The sequence below is a fragment of the Sparus aurata genome, chromosome 15, assembly GCF_900880675.1.
Source record: "Sparus aurata chromosome 15, fSpaAur1.1, whole genome shotgun sequence".
Classification (NCBI taxonomy): domain Eukaryota; kingdom Metazoa; phylum Chordata; class Actinopteri; order Spariformes; family Sparidae; genus Sparus; species Sparus aurata.
In genome coordinates, this window is record NC_044201.1 from 12,329,299 (window position 1) to 12,342,063 (window position 12,765).

The following is a 12,765-nucleotide window of genomic DNA, read 5'->3' on the forward strand; positions in this document are numbered from 1 at the left end:
AGTGATAATGCAGCGAGGAAGACTACAATAATGGAGCAGGTTGTACATTGTAGCTGCCATTTTTATTTTGGGAATATGTGATAGTTTCATGCTGCGTTCCCTCATTTTTTTTTTTGGGAAGAACTTTGATTTACCAGATTAGATTTGACATTTCTCCCAAATGTTGTCAATCTACCCTCTCATGTTCTGTATTCTGCCATGAATACTGACACACAAGTACATGCTATAATTAAACCATTATGTAATTGTGAATCTACCTCAGGCAGTTGTCACTCATTCTTCACCCTCCGACAGATTTTCACTTCACAGTGCTTCTGATTCTGTCGTCTGCAGAGCAGGCTGCTGTCTGCCGTCATCCTGTCCTTGACTGACATGTCCAAATCTGCTGAGAATCTGTCCGAGGTGATGCTGCAAACTCCAGGGTGAGTTTTATACAGTCATACTGTTGTGTAACTGAACCCACTTCACCTCAATCTCCTCTACGTGTCAGCTTTTTGAGCAGCGTTCTTTGGCCATGTAGACCAAATCAAGGCCATAAATCACGGCGGCGTTTTTTTTTTTTTTTGTGAGGAGTGGTGGGAACATGTGCAAAAGCCATTCTGAAGTACTCCGTGCTTGGCAAGTAAAAAAGTCACAGCACGCATGTCACCTTACCTCCAAGGGCGTGTCCCAAACCGACCTCTACTTCTGTTGGTTAGTGAACTGCCTCATGTCTGGTGCACTTGTAGTTCAGCTCCCCAGAAAATTACCAGAATGCGCTATTAAAAAATAAAGGCATTGATTCGAAGCGACATCATCCCTTTTTAAAATAAGGCCTTTCTCAATCTGCCTTATCGTCTGCATTTGCAAATTCAGAGTCCAACTGGCTGGAATGGTTCTTTTTCTGCACATCTTATCAACCATTCTTGACAAGTAGACGAGTGTGCCAGCATGTATATAGCGGTGAAGCTGGACATCACAAGACACTGTTGTAATTTTGTTTTTGAGTGGCAAGTCGTATTGTGTCACCAAATACAGTTCTCTGGTGAGAAATGTACCATTTGATTTTGAATATTTTGTCAATACATCAAAAATAATGCCGACTTTAAAATCTGCTCTGTTCTTTGACAGTATCCGACCTGCTAGCCTACCAAAAATGTCTATGGTCATGTCACAGACAGCCATTTGCAATTTAAGATAAACTTTGGCCTCGTAGTCTTAATCCAATACTGGGATTTTGTACAGTAGGGCTGCCTCTTTGTACAGTTGTTTCCTTATATTGTAGATCTTACTAAATTTTTGATTGAAATTGGTTAAAATATATAAATGAGTAGGGGCTGTATAGTGTATTATATTACATTTTGTTTTTTTTAATAAAACGTCCTAGTGAGGACAGAAGACACTGGGTCTATTCTCATGGTCACTGCAGATGAAAGCCTGTTAATGGGGCCTCTTTGATTTAACGTTATTTTGAGTTTCATACAACTGAAGATTCAAACTTTGGTGAGGGAAGCCTACTGTCGCAACATATAGACACAACTGCAGCTTATCAAATAACAGAAGGTCGATATAGGATTTATCAATTAAAACAAACAAATAAGTGATAATGAAAGAAATTTAAGGTAATAGGTAACATTTCTGCATTGGATTATCTAAAGGCAACCCTTGTTCTACATTTTGTTTGGGCGTATACTTGTCCTCATAGGTGTCACTGTGGAAGCCAGAGACATGTTCACAGCACTGTTTTAAATTGGTATTGCATAATTAGTTCCAAAATGTGCTCAAAATGTCATTCTCCCATTTTGAGCCATTATTTCATTTTCCTTCCTGTCATAATTGTCTAATCTGACTATATACTCATTACGTTGCCTAAAATAACATATTATGAAGATCAAAATGAAGTGATGCCCTTGGTTATCCCAAATGTTTCCAGTGATGTCCAATCCCAGAGAGTTCCTACATTTTGTTTGAGGAAATGTTGTTTCCTTTAGCTAAAAACTTCCTGCAGAGAATCAGAAGGAAGTCAGCCAGCGAATATGACTAAACATAACTTAACTAAAACTTTAATGCTAAGCTCGTCCATGTACATTTATGCCTGAGACACATAGATTTTAACAAGAAAATGTGGTTTGTTAAGCGCTGAAGAGAACTCCCCTGATTCCACGCTACTTATAACTGATTGAGAGTCCTGTAGCGGCAGACATCCTATGCTTTGAAGTGAAATATAGACTGCACCAGTTAGTCAGATTGTCTAAATGTTCTCTACCTAAATCAAACTTCACTATTTATTTTTTATTATCAGCATTTTTTAAAAATGTATTTTGTTTTACACTTTAGTCTACCAAACCCTGAGAGACATTATGTTAATGTGACTGATCTTTATATCCTGCCACTGCCTTGGAACTGTGTGGCAGGTCATTGATCTGTCAGCGTCCCAGTGTTCATTGAATTAGTGCCAGAAATCCAATTCACTCTGTAGTGATTCACCACCTGCTGAAGTAGTGAGCAATTTGAGCCACCCCCCCACACCCCCTAGTCTCTCACAATCTGATAACCCTGATGTTTTACAACATGTGGAGCTGTCTGACATGTAATTTCCCTCACAGTGCAGTGAAAAAATGTTTGCTTCCAGCTCAGGTAATTCATACTGCATTCAGTCCGTCAGATGAGCTGCTGCTCTGATGCTGCATAGATATGACGGTGAAAAGACGTGTATATAGAGGATTACTACAAGGCTACGATGAGTCGACTACACCCATCTTCATTATGCCGCATCAGTGTGAAAATGTCAAAGAAAAACTCACTTGGTTTGGTGTGGAAGAATGGGTGGAAGATGGAGAACAGTGGAAGTCAGGAGTCTGTGACAGAGAGAGGGACTCAAGCAGCTTGATTGAAGTCTGTAGATGTCATTAGAAATCAGCAGGCAACTGTTTCTTACTGTATAGAAATCATAAATTACACAGAGGTGAATATGGCGGTACATTACATCAAAAAATAGACTTGATTTTGATTCCTCTGTGGGTTTTACATTTTAACTCAACACACAGCACTAAATATTAAACGCTACCTGGTATTCAACTTTTTTTTTTAACCTCCTCTCACCCGGCACACTGAACCATCATCTGTTCCAGCACTGACCACGGGCAGTGAGAGAGGGATCTTCTCATATCTCATCTCCCAATATGTATTCCGTGCTTGTTCTGCTTGTTGCTCACATAGCGTGAACCCCCTCACAGCAAGGACAGAATTGATCAGCCAGTTTGCCCAATCATATTGGACGCAACCCTCAGTGGTAAATAAGGGCATATAATTTGAATTCAAGCAGTGGCTGTGGGTGTCTGTTCAGCTGTGGGAGCAGTAGGAGATATCAATGAACTGACCTGCGGTTGCTTGAGGGGGTGCTCCATCGCAACAAAGGCAACCTGCCCATTATGGGCTACATCAGCTGGATCACAGACTGTCTCACTCGAGAGTTCGGACGGGAAGAGGCCAAGTGCATTAACAGAAAGTCTGGCCTGCCTTTGACGGCATGGGAACATTTCACATTTTCGTATTTATTCCGATCGTCGGTTCCCTCATTTTTAATGTGTGCGATATCAAAGTGCATTTATGTCAGTTGAATACAGATTTTCTCATCTAGCAGTGTAAAAAAAATGAGCTATGTTGAGCCTCCAGTCTGCAAACCTTTCAAGAATATGAATGTGTGGCTGTGTTTGTTATGTTAGGGTCATTAGCTTTTTGTGTTGTGTACAAAGTTGGCCCGCTGTGATTGAATCGTTCTTTATTAAAAGGACTGTGTAACAGCAACAGTATATAAAAGCCAAGCTGGATCGCAGCACTTTCAAACCCAGCGACTGTGGACTCCAAGCTACCAGTGATGGAATCGTGCCCAGCTGGTGGCTGACCCATGTGGCTTTTAATGGCCACCTTAGCTCTGAGAGTTGTCATCTGACGGCCCTCTCAGTATCCCCCATCTCTGGCTGGAGAACCAAGCGGTAGCTTAACCATTTTCCTCCTCTGGCCACTGACGGGCTTTGATTACAAGCATTACAGCCTCTTGCAACTGTGTTTTTACACTGGTTAACGTCCATCACTCTTGTAGCTCCAGTGCCACTTATTGTGTCCTTGAGTAGCCAGAACAATCTTACCTGCAAACCTATCAAGCTCTGAGAGCTGTGATGTGTTGTTGTTTTTTTTTTTTTCTATCGCCTCACTCTGCTCTCAGCTACTCTTTTTATTTTTTCGTCCTTGAGTCTTGAGATACAAAATGGTGCTATATGGAAACCCTAACAGTAAAATGCTATAGGTGCTTGCTTTTAGCTTATGGTCCAACATATAGGCTGTTCAGAACACATTGAAGGACAGCCTATGTGACGGACATCGTCCACTAAACAAGAAGAAGCCACAACAACAGGCAAAATGGATTACACACTGTCTGATTTTCATCTGATTCACATTCATTGTAATGCAAACTATGTCTTTGGGCTCTCTTAACCTGCCAATGTTAGGAGCAGATATTTATGAACATACTGTTTCAACACCTAATACTCCCTTGCAAAATCACTTGTTCTAAAGAGTTGGTAGGTGAGGAGTAAATGGCAAAAGTTTGAAAACTTTGCTATGATAAATTAAAAATTATTCATGCATTCTTGTAAATTCAGCATTAAATGTAAAACATCAAGTCGTTTCTTTCCTTGTAAAAAGAGTCAGTTCACGGCATCACTGTATCAGCCTTTATGTTATCATGTCTAAGTGCTGTTTGAACACACTAATTTCATCATTTACACAAAATTTATGAAAGAAGACCATCAACATGTCAAATTTCGCAACATGGAGAAAGTGTCCAGACGCCCTCAAAAAAATCTGTTTTTAGAGTTGTGTAAATAGGAGAAACATTCTAACCTTTGTGAAACCTAAGTATTTAGGTTGTCTTATTTATTCAGCAGATGTTATAAATGAAGATATGAATTTTTTGGGGTAGAAGTTTGTTTCATTGATGTACATTTCTGTTTGAATGTGAGATCCAATCACAAGTGGTCGAGATGTGCGTAAAGATTTTGATTCTAAATGTGAACAGACTTAAAGTTTCAGTTTTGGGGAAAGTTAACAGCAATCATTTCCAGAAGTGAGGTTAATGATGGTTCCTTTTATTCAGTTAATGAATGTCAGTTTTACTTCTTTAAAGGGAGTGAGTTAACCCTTTTTGCAAGCACTACACAAGCTTTTCTTTATAGCCAACATCCAGGTTGTGCTTTGAAGTATTTGGGTTGAAGCATAATAAATCGGCCATAAAATGAACTGGAAATCTAAGGTGTTGTGTTAAAGGGTGCATGTGAAAGGGTGTTTGACTCTTCATCTCACGTGTACATATATGTTGCGGTGACTAGGAAGATGGAAGAGAAGCTCAACCAGCAGGAGGTAGAACAGCAGGTCCAAGAAAGCCAGAACAGACGCAACCCTGACATCAAAAGACTTTCAGAAGAAAACAGTGGGGCTCCCCATCAACCGAGAGCAGACGAGAAGACAACAGGGGCAGAGATAAAGGAGACTGTCTGTGGGTAAGTTCAGGAGGAAGCATCGGAACTGCGTGCTCTGCGGTGATGTTAATGAATGTGTTGTTTGTGAACCAGTTTTGTTCAGTCAGTACACAGCAAGAACAGTACAAACCCTGCATGTGAGCAATGAGTGTGACTGGAAGAAATGGTATCCAGAAAAATCTGATCAGCTTCTTAGACTGAGAATCCCAGATCAGTGTTCCTCCGTTTATTCATGTGAGTAGACAAACAAAGCTGAGCACAGGACATCCTCGGCGCTGATCCTCAGGATCTGCAAAAATCCCTTAATCGTTGCGAGGACCTGCACTGTGCTCCTCTTGTTGATGTTGTCAATGCTTTAGTGCTCCTGCTCCCCCCCTTCCACCCGTCAACCTGCCGCAACACACAAAGCTGAGCCAAAGCCGCTGTTTACTGTCACAAATCATTCTGAGCTGTATATTTGTTTTCTGCCCCCCCCCCCCCCCCCCCCCCCCCCCAGAGTGCTGAGTATTGTATGTAAATCCTCAAATCAACATGCACAGATTCTATTTAATTTCACAGCTAGTAGAGTGGCTCTAATCTCATCGAGCCATTTGGGCTGTTTGCTTTTCAAATCTAATGGAGGGTTTTTCTGAAGGGGGGGCTGTGAGGGGGGGGTATTGCAGTCTTGTCTTGCCTGCAAACAGTTTGAAAGTCTCCAGTGTCACACCACAGCAAAAAATAATTGAATCTGCCATTGAAAAGAGGCCTGACAGCATGTATAAGCATATAAACACGGCATTATTGAGCACATGGCCGCATGTATCAAAACACCATTTTGCTTCTCTGATAGAATATGAAATGTATTATTTCATATCTTCACTGTCCTTTTTTTTCAGCCAGATGGATGTGTCGTCTACAGAGACAACTGAGTCCAAAGTGCCCAGCAGCTGTCCAACCTCTGCCACAATGGAGGAGCTCATGACCACAGTATGTATTGACACGTTTTGCTTTGGTTACAGCGCACACTCTTGATTCAATATAGTAGAAATAAGAATTTAATCACTATGCGATGGGTAGTTTCCACATGGAGTTGAATGTGACTTTCAATTTGTTTTCAAGAAATTGAATAAAGCTTAAACACAGTGGGCCAATAGGGGAGACATGTTTTGCAGTTTTTTGTTTATCAAGCCACTGTGCAACTGAAGTAGTAGTCCCTTTTGTTTTTGCAAGGCAGAGCAAATGTCAATATCCACCCCCAACACACACTCGAACCAGACCCAATACAATTTTTTATGAGGCATGAAATACTTTTTCCCTTGGCTTGTTGTTTGTTTATTATGCACATATTTAAACCCTATTACACTTTCCTGTAGGGGTTTCAAAGAAAATGACACTCATTTTGTGAAAGCATATTGCGATGAGAGCACTTTTGAAATATCTCTGTTTATACATGCACCTCCTTGTTCGTCACTCCATTTTCCTGTGCGTGTATTTATGTATTTAAATATAATTGAATACATAAATATATATGTTTAAAAGGGTGGGGGGGGGGGGGGGGGGGGGCGCGAAACAGTTATTTGAGTTCCTTCGCAGCAGTGGCAGTTACTATTTTGTAGTAACCGGTAAAAAAGTGTAAAAACAAACATGCGTTTTGAATTATTTTGCATAAAATCTTTCACTTTTACCTCCCCTCATTGTTTCTCCCTTTCTCATCCACCTACAAAATATAAACTAGGCCATACCTGGAAAATATCCTGTCCCTCACACTAATTTTAAGTTGGATGGAGGAACACCACAGGGTGAGGTAAGCACCAGGGATGGCCTGGAGCTGGAGAGGGACTTGTGTCATAAATCAGGGCCGGGGCTCATGTCTGAGCGGCCGTGGAGGGAATCTTGGAGTGGGGCCGGAGTTTCAAGTTATGAGGGAGAGGAGGTTTGGTCAGGGGATGCCAGCCTCCAGCAGACAAGTGTCCTGGGCCCTCGTGATGGATGTGGCATCAGGCCAAAGGGGAATGCTAACGAGATCCAAGGTGCCGTGGCTGACTGCTACGAGGGGAGACCTGGCTCTGGTGGGAGCTCATTAGGCAGCACGTCCCACCTGCAGAGCAGCGGGGGAACTAACTCCACGTCTGTCCTCCCACCAACCAGCGCTCATTCTCGGCTCGACAAAGAGCCTCTTAGCAGTCAGGAAGCCTGCTGTCTACCTGAGGAAACTACCTTCGAGAACCAGTTTGGCTGTGGAGAGATGGATGAACCTGGAGGTTTGAAAGAGATCCCTGGAGCAGCAAAAGTTCAAAATTCAGGGTTGGGATCTTTGGTCAGCAGAGTTTCTTGGATTGTCCATGACGCAGGGCGTCTTCTTCTGAACTCCCCCACAGTATTTCAGCAAGTTAGGGAGGAGGGACTACAGCCTGTTGGGGCCCGCTGGTCCAGTCATGTTGGCTCTCTGGTCAGGGAAAGTAATATTTTGTCTGTTGTCAACGACAGCCAAATCTTCTCCATAGTTAAAGGAAGCTTTGTCTTCTCTCTGATCAAGGATAGTCACATTATCTCTATGGTGAAAGAACTACCTCTCATACAGCACATTCGGGTGGCGATAACTCAAAAGCTTCAGCCCAAGGAGGCAGCTCAAATGATTCAGGGTTGCATTAATCCAGACGCCACTCAACTCCCAGTCCTGACACAAACTTTTAGCAAGGCAAAGGAATTGCCAGATGACGTGGCACTAATTCCAAAAGGGATCTTGACAAGGATTAAGGATATCGGGGATGTGCCATTACAACAAGAGCAAGACACAACTGGTATTCATGTAAAACGAGTAGATAAACTGTTCACAGAGCCAGTTAAGCCCAACAGTGATCCAGAGGTTACCCATGCACCTGAAGACAAAGATCTGGCATCGGAGAACTCAGAGACTCAGCAGAGTCGAACAAATGTCCAAATCTTCCATCAAACATGGATTGAATTTCCTGATTCCCTGTTAAACCTGCAAACTCTGCCATTTACAAACCTGATGGACATTTTACAGTCCATCACCTCCACAACATTGCTCACCTCCCAGAAGATTGTAGCTCTCTTTTGGATGAATGTTGCTAAATGTAGCCAACCTAAGCCCCGTCCTGCCCTCCTGATCCTGTTGGATGCTGGTCTCTACACCCTAATCGCTGATTCAGGTCTCCTGGTGTTGTTCCATCACCTCCCTTTGTTGCAGCTGAGGGAGGTGCAGATAAGCTTAGCAGGCCACAGTCTGCGTTTGATGGGCACTACAGAGGAGAGCATCCTGGGTGTATATACCTACGCCCAGGAGCTTACCAAAGAGCTCTGCTGGGCCATACTTGGTATCATCTGCCCTGGGGACGGCAGGGTCTCTGAGCACCCACTGCTCCAGGGAGACTTGATGAAGATGTCTCTAGACTGGGAGAACCATGTGCCAGACCTGCTGCTGGATGCTGGTTTAAAAGTTTGCTGCCAGTTTCAGAAGAGTCTTGCAGATCTTGTTTACCTTCTTTACTCCAACATGGATCAAGAGACAGTTACTGTGGGAGAGGTGCAGCTACTACTCTACACAGGTGTAGGGGTGTGCATCAGCCCCAGTACCCACACTAAGCATCTGGCCCAGCTTTTACTTACTGATACCCACCTCGGCCTGGTGCAGGAGGATGCCGTCTTTCACCCAGCTCCATGCTCCGTCACCATAGCTCCCCGCCGTGCCCAATTCCATGACTTAACCCTTCGCCAGCGCTCAGACGTGCGCTGCATACTGGTGCATGACGAAGACGAGCGTGGCGCTGTCAGACTTGATGTAATCCTCGCAAATGTGAGGGGCAGGGGTCACCCTGAAAGCATGACTAAGGCAGCTGCTCCGCCTGTGCATGTTTCAAACTCGTCTCAGCATGCAGAAGTGTGGAAATTAACTTTCAGTTGCTCCTCCGAGGCCGCCTGCCTGATTAATCACTTGTCAAATGCCTGATCAAGGCCTGAACAGCCAGTAATGAACAGCCCAGCTTGAAAACTCTCACTCGCAGGGAGGAATGGCAAAAGTGCATTCCAACCAGACAGTGCAAAGGATGGCTTCACTGTTAAGTGACAGTGAAATCTGTGACCTATTTAGAAGTTTCTGTGTTTTTTTCCTCAAAGTTTTTGACATTTTAATATTGCATTGCTTTAGCTCTTGAATGTTTTTTCTTTAAAACTCTGGAATGTCTTTGTTCTTGCATTGAACCTTCTAATAATAATAATAATCATAATCATAATAATGATAATGGTATTCTGTTTAATGTGGGAGGTTTTTAAATAATTAGGGATTGAAGGTACCTCATTGAGGATAACAAAACATGTTTGTCAGTTTCATTTGTTACATGGGTGTATTTTTAAAAGATTTTAGATGACCAATCTGACCAATTTATCTCACTGTCACTGAAAGTTGTTGCCATTTTCAAATATTTTATATAAAAAAAGGTTATCTTGAAATGTGTGAATGTGTTTGTAAAATAAAAGGAAGGTAAATCCACTGCTGCTCTGAAGTTCTGTTTATCTCTTAGAATGCAGATGAGCTCTGATAGTTGAGCCCTTTTTAACCTCAAGAAACAAAGAATTCAGAATCTGATGTGTTTTGCTGCCTTCTCTGTTTCATATTTTGTCTTCCTATCATCTCAGTCAGGCTTTCTTTCCCTCTCTCCCCTCTGATATTCGCTTTGGCACAGGCTCCTTCTTTACTTTCAGCCTCCTGCTCACTGTCGAGGAACCTGAATCTGTATTCCACTCTCACCTCTGGAAAGATCTCTTTTGTATCTAAGGGTCAAGGTGATCCTCCACTACAGTTAGTCTCTGCACAATTACTCGTCGGAGCCAGTCAACACTGTCCACTCGGGACAAGACTTGTTCATTGTACGAGAACTGCTTTAAATTTTGGATAGGTTGATCGAGTGGCATCTCTGAGAAAGAACTCAAGTCTAATTCACATCTCGAGCGTCAGCGCCAAACACTGTCTGCTCCTTTTTCTTGACTGAGTGACCCCATCCAGCATGGAAAATTACAGGGGCAATATAGTGCAATCAGTCCTCTTGTCTGCTCCAGCATGAAGGATGGAGATTTGGCCTCGAATGAAGAAACCCATCACACCTTGTAGCGGTAAAGTTTGTGCCAGGATGAAAGCTCAGGGATGTTGAAAGGGTTGTTTTTCTACCTTTTGCCCCAGACAGTTAATTAGCATTCAAACCATCTATGGTGTATCATGACTTCCTGTGAAATAAAATGCAAACGCCAGACAAATCAAAACCTGATATATTGAAGTGAGCCCAGTTTGATATGCAATACAAAATGAGACCATCCTGCTGATAAGAGCATAAATGCTGACTGTATTTGGAAAAAGGGAGGGTTCAACAGGCCATCGATTGTCACCAAACACTGGCTTTAAATGGTTGATCTAGCTATGCTGTATTGCAGCCCAGTTGCCGGAATAAAATGGATGTTTCTTCAAAACACAGATATATTACATTTGTAGGTTTTGTACGAATCATATGAAACTCTCTACTGTAGGTGTCATATCGCAGTCAGATTACATGTATATGAGCTGACTTCCATCTGGGGAGCAGGACGGGATGGTGGTAGCGTGAGGGCTGTATGTGGTGGTGCCAAGCAAGAGACCGCTGTTCGAGACGCTGTTTCGACATTTGTACATGTGAAACCACTGGATATTTTTAACGAGATGTCGTGATATTTTGCAGCATTGTTTATGGAAACGGAACTGTAAAATTGCAGCCGTGTTTGTGGATATTTTTGGAAGAGATGTCGGAACATGTTCCCGCCATGTTCGTGGAAACAAATGATATTTTTCACAAAATGTTTGGATAGTTTGCAGCCGTGCTTGTGGCAACAGAGCAGGATATTTATGACGAGATTTCAGGACAATTTGCAGCCGGGTATTTTTGATGGGACATCAAAAAGATTTCGTACCTATGCCTAACCAGCTGTGTTTTTCACAGCATAAAATTGAAAACTGAACCTAAAGAAACTTTCACCATATCCACTGTTTAGAATGCATGCTGGCAACGTATGTTTCCCCAATGATTGGGTTGCAGCAATATTGAATGTGGACTGGGGAGTTTGTTCCCTCTTGAGGCACTTGGCGAACATCTCAGTAACCTTGTTGCCTCTCCTGTACCATATGTGACGCCTTCAGTGTGTGTGAAACAATAATTTGGCAATGTGAATTGAAAGGTTTGTGAGCAATATTTTATGCTATGAGTGAATTCCTTATCAATTGTCAAAGAGAATTATAGGTTGATGGCAAAACGCTGTTCTCTTCTGATCCAGTTCCCTGACTGGTTGCTGCTGAAATAGACATGAGCGCTCGTCAGGCACAGGCTGGTTAAGGGGAAGTGCTCAGCCTCAGACAGCAGATACACATAAACTGGCAGGCTCAGTATCTTTAATCATTACTGCGTGTGATTTCCCACTGGGTTCTCCGGCCCTAATACGCACGGTCATTGACAGCATGTAACTTGATAATTTGTTTACCTCCTCCTTTGGAAGCATGTGAACGTGACCCAGTCAGTTCTCTCATTGCTTAGCTGCTGATGGGCTAAATCTTTTTCACGTCCATCTCGATCTTTCTGCCTGCCGGTAGTAGCCACAAAAATTCACTTGAGTGTTTTCTGCAGTGGTTTTGAATGCTAATCCACGACCCACCGCGTAGGTGAAAATTGGTGCTGATGATTGTTGTATTGTTTGATAATTAAACACTTTTGTACATAAAAGCAACACATCTTCTTTTGTTCCTTTTTGCCTGGAGAGTCAGTTTCCTGGTTCCAAATTAGATTGCGCTCTGGAATAAAAACAAAAACATCATGTTAAGCCAAGAACTAATCTTTCAAAGAAACTGGCTTCCCAGTGTAGAGGGAAAAGGCCAGAAAATCAGCAAAGAGCATTTGTAATGCTGGTGGTGGTTTGCCCTATATTGCAAAGACAAACCCGTGTGTGGATAAAAGCAATTTGTAAAACCTTGGACCAAATAATGCAGTTCAGTGGCTGGAATTTTAAAATGCATAACAAATTGGAACTTAACTCTACCTGGAAAAAAACAGCTTCACACTGTTTTTGACAGTGGCGCAGTTTTGTATCATCTCTAAATGTGTTATCCTTGCTCATACTTACAACACGAATTGGTCTCGTGGAGATTAAACACCTACACTCACGAACGGAGTGCAGCCTGTAAGCTTGCTCACATCGAGGTGCACTGCTAGACTCATGACATGAATATCTGCACACT

At 42.5% G+C, this 12,765-nt stretch overlaps 1 protein-coding gene across 8 annotated transcripts in view; it reads left to right on the top strand.

Moving 5' to 3' along the window:
* Positions 1 to 12,765, top strand: part of kif16bb (kinesin family member 16Bb) — a 58,451-nt gene that overhangs the window by 20,251 nt on the left and 25,435 nt on the right. For 3 of the 8 annotated variants that reach the window (XM_030442613.1, XM_030442612.1, XM_030442614.1), the window contains exons 17-19: positions 334 to 422; positions 5,367 to 5,537; positions 6,392 to 6,482. In XM_030442613.1, coding sequence (XP_030298473.1) covers positions 334 to 422; positions 5,367 to 5,537; positions 6,392 to 6,482 — 351 coding nt within the window. Of the gene's footprint in view, positions 1 to 333; positions 423 to 5,366; positions 5,538 to 6,391; positions 6,483 to 7,230; positions 10,007 to 12,765 lie in introns of those variants that run through there. The other 5 variants (XM_030442610.1, XM_030442611.1, XM_030442618.1 and 2 more) reach the window with 3 other exon arrangements.